Here is a 10,001-nt window from a genome sequence, read left to right as displayed (position 1 = left end):
TCACCGGCCCCCGCTCCCTCTGGTGAAGATATTACTCCGCCAAGACAAAGTGCTTACAAGCACTTGCTATGGTATTCCGCCATACAATATAGTTATCCATTTTACACGCTTAGAAAAGCGCAACGTTTTGTTTTGTGTCACCGTCCTAGGTCGAGTTACACTACGCGAGTAACTGTGTTTAAATAGGGAAAACGTGGAGGTGTTTGGTAGCTTCTCTGCTTGGCCCGTATTGAATGAACTGAGTGAACAAAGTTTCGCCGCGCGCCAGAGCGATTGAGTGCACGCACTGAGACGAGAGAGGTATGTATCAACTCGTCTTAGTTAAGGGAATAACATAGTTTAATATGAAAAGACGGTGTAGTATTCCTTTAAACCGAGGTCCTGACTCTCTGTGGTCATTAAAAATATCAGGATGTCCTTCAAAAAAGAGTAGGGGTGTAACCCCGGCATCCTGGCCAAATTTGCCCCTTGGACTCTGTCCATCATGGCCTCCTAATCCTCCCCATATACTGATTGGCTTCATCACTGTCTCCTCTCCACCAGTAAGCTGGTGTGTGGTGGTTGTTCTTGCACAATATGGCTGCTGTCTTATCATCCAGGTGGAAACACTGTCCACACACCTGAAAAATTAAGCTCACAAAATCTCCTAAAGAAAACAAGGGGGTCGCACACCGGACGAGAAGCGCACGTCTTTAAAATGCGAAAGCATTATTCTCTATGAGTGTACAGTACACACACCGGCGGTGTCATTCGGCGTCTGCCCACGGCGGTGAGATAACGGATGCTCTGAGGTAAAGTGTTCAGATCGCAGACTCAGCAACTATTGTATTTAATTGTACAGTACAATCATAACATAGTACAGCCAGACATTATCTTCATTTCATAATTATTATTATTATTATTATTTATTTCAGACACGTGAATAATGGTCCATATTACACACAAGAAGAAAGAAGAGAAAAAAAATTATACAACATAAAAACAATACATTCATCTCCTGTATAGGCTCATAAGCCAGTGAGTCCAAATGGCAGAAGAATATCGCACCGAGCTTAGTCCAGGGTTGGTCAATGCAGTGATGATACTGTTCACCGAGCTCGAGAGCCTGCACATGCACCTGAACATAAGATTTCGCAGTACAGCAGGGCAGTTTGGAAAACCCACATTTACAAACAATTGGCTTGCACTACTCCAACGTGGGACCCTCAGTAGGGTAAAAATTGTTGTATTTTGTCTATTGTACAGATCCAAGATTTCTTTCAAAGCAAAAATGCACATATCTGTTCCATGCTTGGGTTTAAAACCAAACTGGTTATCAGAGATCGAGAAGCGCCACGACGCGTCTACGACAACTCGAGGTATCGCACACCGGACGCGCACTTTCTCAGTTTATGGCCAGCAATATTGTTACGTTTAAGGACATTAAGTGTGTGAGCAATGAGACGCAAGTTGGAAAAATTAAAGGGTTACTTCAGGATTTAGCATTAAGCTTTGTATTAGTAGAAAACCTGTAGTATTTTCGAATTACCATGCTTTCCACCCTCATATCCCCCTGAGACGAGAGATTTATGTATTTTTTGTCTGGAAAAAATCCTCCGATGACGCAAAAATCATCATTTTGCATCATCGGAGGATTTTCTGTCCAGAGGCTAAAGACTACAGCCAGTAGAAGGCGTTGTTCCGCATGTCTTCAACCCGCCCATGGTGGGATCTCACTCACAGAATGTACACAGTATCAGCCGTCTTTCTTTGGAAGCTAAGCTAGCATGCTCTTGTTCTGTGGAGAAAGCTGAATAATAGGAGAAAGCTGAGTAAGTAGGGGTTACCATCTTCCTTTTCCCGGACTTGTCCGGCGGGCGAGACTGTTAAAAATGTCCGAGATTCGGCTTTTGCGTTCCGCGGTCGCCATTCATTGTTTACATGCACACCTCTCGTTTCAATCTAACTGAATTAATTCCGATCGGTGAATCTGAATGTAGTGTTTACATGAACGCTAAACAAGTGATCGGTTGATGTGCGCTTTACCCTTGCTAAGAAAATTTCCGCTCCTCCGTGAGAGATGCGAGACCCGGCGCGTCTCAGTAATGACGCCACCGGCCTCGCGCCGTTCTCCCGCGACCGTCAGCCTCGTCCTGCTCGCCACAGTAAACATGATGAATGGCGACTGTAGAACGCAAAAGCCGAATCCCGGACATTTTGGGTCTCTAAATCCCTGGCAAACTCATCACTTACTTAGGCTAGCCTTGTTGTTTTCAACTGTGCTCTCTAACCGGTAGGCGTGGCCTCCTAAGGCAGCGAAGCAAGTGCATTCTGGGAGTTGTTGTCTTTCATGCACATAAGCCAAAAATACATTTTCTGTCTTTTCTCAGTCTAGAAAGCTCCAAATTCAAAAATTTCTCCACATTTCTTCTACTTAAATGACCTATTTTAAATACACATTCATCTTACCAGAGGTGAAGTATCCCTTTAAGTGGTCCACCTTAACGCAAGAGGACATTTGTACATATTTTACCCAGTCTGAAACCAGGCTGAGTGACATTGAGCTGCCTAAGAGTGCTGTAACCTGTAATGATATCAACTGTCAGAATCTGCAACACAGCGGTGAACTGTGCTCACTGTATGATAAGATTGTAGATTATCATATGTAGCATCAGCATGGCAAAAACATACACACACTGAAAAGCAAAACAGGCCTTAAAATAATATATATACAGTATATATGTGTGTGTGTGTGTGTGTGTATGTGTGTGTGTGTGTGTGTGTGTGTGTGTGTGTGTGTGTGTGTGTGTGTGTTTGTGTGAAAGGAGAGTGTGTGTGAGAGCAGAAGTGTATGTATGTTAAAGGAGAATGTATGTGTGTGAGAGTAGGAATGTATGTATTTGAAAGGAGAATGTATGTGTGTGTGCATATAGAAATGTATGTATGTGAAAGGAGTATGTATGTGTGTGACAGTAGAAGAATGGATTTTTGCTAGTACAGCCCCTCATAAGAGGTTCACATGCCACATACTACTAAATTATACACAGATCAATATAACTACCTGCTGGCAAAAGCTGTGTTAAGACATACCTTTTGTCATTTAAAAGACAAACACAACTGAGAACATGGTGTGTGAATCTAGTTCTATAGTACCATAATCCCACTGACACTTTATATATGTACAATTAAAATTTCAACTTGAATACCTTTCCAAAGACTCACAACCTCATTATTGTGTCTGTGTTATCAGTACATTTTGAATTACACGATTTTACCCCCTGTGCCACGTTTTTAATGTTTTTAGTTAAGGAAAACCTCTGGTGTGCTGTTTATGCAAGTCAAGCCACAGCAGAGAGGTCTTCAGAGACTTGTTTTATGCTATATATAAGAGCATGTATGGTGATTCTTAGGTCTTCTAAACAGAGCACACATAGGCTAGACCTGATTATCTGCACATTCACACATTCTCTGAAGATAAAGTGATAGTAATGTCAGATCGTATCACAAAAGGTATTTCTGGTAATGCAATTTCATGTACATGTATATTGTTAAACTGACTACATAATTATTATTCACATGATGTATTAAACATTGTGGCTACAATTATACAAAGCTGATAAGCATGAAAACAGTTGGTTACACTTTAAGGTTAAATTTTAAGGTGTCCTTGTTACAATGCAGTGGTACAGAGTTATATTAATTAACTAAATGTACTTACTGTAGGGTTAGAATTAGGATTAAGAATAGGTTAAGGGTTAGTTGCGTATACTTATGCATAGTTTATAGTTATTACTATTTTTTTTTTTTTAGCTAAAAATCACATGAACTGTGTCTTCTTTCATCCTCAGGTCAATGAATCCATCCTTTGCTTAACGAAAAATGGAAAATGGAACATATTTTTACTTGATGTTGTTTGAAAATATTGGGTACATAAAATATACTTTATTCAGTTTGGGAATAATTTTATACTGTGCTATTATATTCTTTAATGCCTTTATAATTCTTGCAATTTGTCTGGAAAGGACTTTACACCAGCCCATGTACATTCTGATTGCATGTTTGTCCATCAACTCTGTGTTTGGAACAGCTGCTTTTTTCCCAAGGTTACTGACAGACTTGCTGTCTGATACACACTTGGTGTCCCGTGAAGCATGCCTCTTACAGGCTTTTGTCATTTATTCATATGCATCAAATGAAAATACAATATTAATGTTAATGGCATTTGACAGATATGTAGCAATCTGTAAACCTTTACAATACAACAGCATAATGACTCCCAGGATTTTATCTGTTTTAATAGCTATAAGCTGGATTTATCCAATGCTTTGTGTAGGTATTGCTGGTATTTTAAATGCCAGACTGATTATGTGTGGTAACAAACTGTGGAAGGTTTATTGTCACAACTGGGAAATTGTCAAGCTTTCTTGTGCAAACACTATTATTAATAATGTTTTTGGCTTTTTCATAGTGACCACAACTGTAATCATGCCTTTAAGTTTTATCCTATATTCCTATGTTAAAATTCTTATCATTTGTACAAAAAGTTCACCAGAGTTCAGGAGAAAAGCATATCAAACTTGTATTCCACACATGGTGATCCTTTTAAATTTCTCTATTGCTCTTTTTTGTGAGGTCACTTTGAGTCGGGTCACGACTTTGGATCTCCCTCTAAGCCTGTCAATTATTATTTCACTGCAGTTTCTTATTGTACCACCCATCCTGAACCCTCTCGTTTATGGTTTAAATTTTCCTGAAATTCGCAAAAAAATTATAAGTATTATAAATGCATCCAAATAGATGTGTTTTTGATGTAATAGATACCATACAGGATTGGATTTCTCATAAGCATTGTGAGCTAAGTTTATCGTGGAGACCTTTGGTGGCAATGGTTCTACGGTCTACTTAGGCTTATGATGCTCTTGGGAAAGACAACCCAGAATGTTTATGATATACAGCCAAAAAATCATTGTTTAATCAAACATTGTTTTATCTATTCTCATGCTTATACTGATAAATATAACATGTTATGAGTTTTAGCCTGTAAATTTAAGACTGCCAGTGCTAGGAAATCTTTGCCACAACTATATATTTATTACAGGCCTAAACATATAATGTATTATTTAGTCTGGTTAAATGAGCAAATACTGTTACTGCATTCCTGACATGGGTCAGACAGACCCTTAGTCACCTCTCAGATAACAAATACAGACATTGACTGTAACATTAATAACAGAATAAATGCACTTAATTAAGGAAAATATGTTTCCCTAGTTGTTATACGATAAAAGAGGAGGGAATTGTAAAATCCACCCCTTCATATTTACTCTTTCCCAGCCACTGACAAAATGTTCTGTAATTTATGATACAACGCTTCCCCACCATTGACTGGATTTTCCAAGAGGTCCTCGCCTTAAACTGTAATGCTGAGATAATAGTTGTTTCATTACACAAATTATAATAATCTGTGATTTTAAATCAGTAGCTATTTGGCCAGATTTACTAAACAGGGCAAATTAGAGTAAGAGCACAATTCAAAAACAGCGTGATCTACTGAAGACGCGCTAATTAAAGAACAGACGCAGCCGGATAATTTCCATAATGACTAATGCAATCTACCAAGAGCAGTTAGCATCTGGTTTAAGATATGATTTTTGGGGGGCAATAAATAATGATGCAAATACCCGTAAATAGACTTAGCAATAGACCATAGCAATGCCACATGTCAGCCTAGAGCAAATAAATAAACCAGAACTGGACCTTATCTGAGCCACAAAGTATGTGTATATTAAATATGGAATCATCTGAGCCTTAATAAGCCTGTTAACAAGCAGAATCATTGAAGGAAAGAAGAGAACAGAAAAAGAGACGAGCAGAAACAAAAGAACTACAACTGACTTCAGACACAGCCTTAGATGAAATCAACTGAAGAGAAAAGAAGACATTAAGGGCGCTTTCACACTGGCAGTTTAGTGCGGACCGGGGAACGGTTCGCATGAAAAATCGCTAATGTGAACGCTGTCATCGGACCCGGGTGCGCACTAGAGTACCGAACCCGAGACTACCTGGAGGAGGTGGTCTGAGCTCGGTTGCTCCCGAACCGTGGTGTGGTTCGCGTTAATGTGCAAGCAACACGGACTCGGGTGCGCGCTTGTTCAGGAAGTATAGTATCCCGCGCATGCGTATCACTGTCGATATCATTGTTTCCTCACACAAGACAACCAAAATAAAATAATTTAAATCGCGTTCATGTTTGAATGCCTTCTGTTTGTGATGCAAAAGACTATGCGCGCTAAACGTTACCATAGTAAACATAGTAAACGCTTGAAGATACGCATATTAAAAAAAAACATAGCGAACGCTTGAAGAAATCAGACCAATCTTAAAGCCTATCACAGTCATGTTTTTATTTTTTAAATGAGTGGCAGGGGAACGTTGTGGGACACTGAAGAGGTGAGGTGCCTCATTCAAATTCATACAAATCTCATTCAAAAAACATTCCTCATTCAAAAAAATCTTCTACAAGCAGCAGAAACACGGCGTCCCCTGGATATGTGCTGAATTACACCATACGTAATGCACATAAACGTAGTTGTCTCTCACTATGTTGTGCATAATAGCACCAAAAAAACCCGACAAATTACAGCTATGCTCAGTCGAGTTGTATTCTCCATGCGTTTTCCGTGTGCGTTTGCGATGACGTAAGATCACTGCAAACGCACCTGGGTTCGATACAACTAATTGAGTGTGAAACCAGACCAACGCTGCGGGGGGCGCCGGGAACTAGCGCACTCGGGTTCAGACCGCAGCAAACGAACCCAGTGGAAAAACGCCCTAAATCTGTGAAGATCTCAGCAGAGGAGGATTAAACAACTCCACAAACAGATTTACCAGCTTCACTTATTACTAAACAGACTGACTTTATTTCTGTCAGATGTCTACACAAGTTTTTGAGAATTGTAGCCACAACGACATCTGTTTCTAGTTAAGTGTATCATGTTGATCGAAAACACATCGTTTTTGTTCTGCTGGTTAATGTTTACCACGACTTAATGAAATAAACGAACAGGTCTATATTGTTTCTCAAGCTGTCACGGGGTACTACGACAATTCCCTTACTATGTCTATCATTGGTTCTTTGTGTACTGAAGGCAAATTTAAAAGACTGACTCCTTTCAGTTTCAGTTCTCCAGGACCATAGCAGCATCAATTCTAAAACACCTCAGGCTGGTCCACAGAACTGCCATTGTCTTTGCTGAATGCCATCTTCCAATCGAACACCCCCCCCCATGCCTTGGGATCACGTGACAAGCCATAGAGACACACACACCACACACACACATGGAACTTTCCATGAAACTCTTCAGAGTAAACTCTTTAAATGTTGATATGTATTCCTATGTTCCTCAAAGTGTTCTAATCCTCGTCGCGAGACGAAGGAGATTTTTGGTAAGGGACTGTGATAAACGTTATGGTTCCATGCATTTTAATTCCCCGAGCATAATATCATATTTTGCCCCCTCGTGATTCCACACGTGGGCCGAGCTGCATTAACACACATAGGCAAGAGAGCAAAAGTTCAGCGGCAGCATGAACTCTCAGTCCTGGTCACACACACACGCACACACACACAGAAACCCACATGGATCCTACCACGCGTGATCGAAATCATTTGGTACAATGTTTAAATGTATTTTCTTGATGTGTGCATGATCCCTTGTCCCAAATACTATGCCTATATAACTTTATTGGTTTGTAATCAATGTGATGTGACTATAATCGTGTATCTGTGTGTAATTATGTCATAGCAGTGCCATTCATGGTATCGTCTTGTTCCAGATATCCCAACGGTCTCGAATGTTTAACGCAACATATCAGAGGATGAATTGTTTTATTAATACCAGTGATATTAATGTTACGAACGAATCTATCGTTCCAATTTCTAAGAGGAAGGGGGGTATAGATTTCGAAACGTCAGGAGGTGTGCCCGATCCGTTGTTAAAGACGGTTGGCCCACGTCCGTGAGAGGGCGTGAGTTTTGGCCCCTTCAAAATATCATGCTTCCCTTCTCTTCGCTCTTACTGTGCTTTTGCTTTGGCTCCTACTCTCCTCTCCTCCCCTGGCAACGCTTCTCCAGGACCCTCGGGAAAGGCTTTGGACCTTCTCCTCTGACCAACACATGGTCGAGTAGCTGCCTTGTCTTTGCAACCAAGATTTCCGGCCTCTCCCATCCCGGGAGACGAACTTTCTCTGTAATAGTACATTTCAGTGAGCCTTTTCAAGCTTCGCGCGACACCGGAAGACGCAGCAGAACAGGACACGCGCACGCGCGCGCTCCCTCTTCTTCAGCCTGACCAGAAAGAGCACAGAAACTTGCAAGTAAAGCTACATTGTCTGATAAAAGCTGTTTTTCCCGGTGTCTCGTAACTTTAGGTTTCTGTATGTAACAATTACTAGCTTTCCATTTTCTTTCTTTCTTTCTTTCATGTCATTTTATTCTTATCACGTATGTTATTATTGTTTAAATGTTTGTTGTGTTTATTGTTTGCATTTTTACGTACGTTTCTATTCGTAGCTCATATAATCTAGTTAAGTTACACTTATTAAAATCCATTTATACTTTTCACTGTCTCTGTGTTTCAAAAACCCACCATTCTAAAGTCACTGAAATAAAAGGTCTTAAGCTACAAGCTCGATATTAGACTACATTCCGTAGTTTTAATTAATAAACTCATAAAGTTAACTGTTCGTGGCCAGAACCTAAACTTTATTGGAGTTTGTTCTTGACTGTGATGATCTTACAGTCTTCGCTGGACGAATAACTGATGATTAGACCAGTCATAGAACGAGGTAATCTCGATAATTGATAAAATAAATGTACATGCGACTTTTCCCTATATCCTTGAGCTAATTCAAATTAACCCAGAGTCGTATTCGTTACAGAATTAACAGAGGTTTAACTTAGGGCTGGGCGATATATATTGTGAGATTGTTATGCGCATCACGTCAGTAAAGCTGGTTAATTGATTAGTGGTAAATCACCATCACCTGCTTTCAAATGGAGCGGCATTTACTACAAAGAGCCATAGTTAACTGACAAGCTGAGCCATATCGCATTAATATCGCGGACATATCGCCAGCGATAATTAATGCGATATGGCTCAGCTTGTCAGTTAACTACGGCTCTTTCACAGCAAAAACTCCAGTGTTAAATTAACCCTCTGAGGTCTGAGCTGTTTTCTGGGCCCTGGAGGTGTTCTGACATGCTCTGACATTTCTGGTTATTTCTGTTACTTGTGACATTTTCATGGCTAAAGTCTAATTACACTGTATTCAGCACAAACTCTGCTACAATAATATATCAGCAGCATGTATGTAAAAGTTTGTAGTTTTGAGATAATGACATTTATGCGTGGTTTGTGAAAATACAAAAAAAAATTCTCACTGAAATAAGGCCATGAAACCCCTACTGATTATTTCTTCACAAGACTTTTGAAAATCGTATGACGTAGCCTAGAATATTTGCTGCAAAACTATGTGAAAATCACCCTGACTGCTCATTCAGAGAAGACAATATATTGATTTAAAATTTTTACGACGTGTTTTGTGTGAATAAGCCTTATGCGAGAGCTCATTAATAATGTATGGCTTTTCTCACGTGAGAAAGACAAAGAACCTCCCCTAACGGCCCTATTAGGAGCTATCAGGCCCCTATCATTCTGAGCAACCTTGCACAATACTGTAAATGAGGAAATTTAAAAAAGAATGGCTTTTAAATTGTTTGGATTTATTTACACAACATAATCCAAATAGACACAACAAATGGCAAAAAAGCACTTATTGAAAGACAGAGACCTTTGTGCCATTCCTAAAATCATTGTACATACCTTTCATTTCCAAGGTGTTTGATTTTCACTTTACCATGTTCATGTTCCAGAGACTCATGTGAATGTTGAAGTCGGCAGGACTCAGTGGCATCTGGGCCCTGAAAAAAAAGTGAACATACTGATATCAAGAGAAAGGCC

The 10,001-nt window shown here is 39.8% G+C and overlaps 1 protein-coding gene across 1 annotated transcript; it reads left to right on the top strand.

The window, feature by feature from the left end:
* Positions 1–3,858: 3,858 nt before the first annotated feature.
* On the top strand, positions 3,859–4,776 carry LOC308693228 (olfactory receptor 6N1-like; the record flags this gene model as incomplete). The annotated part of the gene is made up of 1 exon (XM_081370021.1): positions 3,859–4,776. The coding sequence occupies one exon, from the start codon at positions 3,859–3,861 to the stop codon at positions 4,774–4,776; it is 918 nt and encodes a 305-aa protein (XP_081226147.1).
* Positions 4,777–10,001: the final 5,225 nt, after the last annotated feature.

This window comes from Scardinius erythrophthalmus (assembly GCF_964197995.2).
Source record: "Scardinius erythrophthalmus genome assembly, chromosome: 7".
Lineage (NCBI taxonomy): Eukaryota > Metazoa > Chordata > Actinopteri > Cypriniformes > Leuciscidae > Scardinius > Scardinius erythrophthalmus.
Note: the sequence above shows the minus strand (reverse complement) of the source record. Positions and strands in the feature narration are given on the sequence as shown.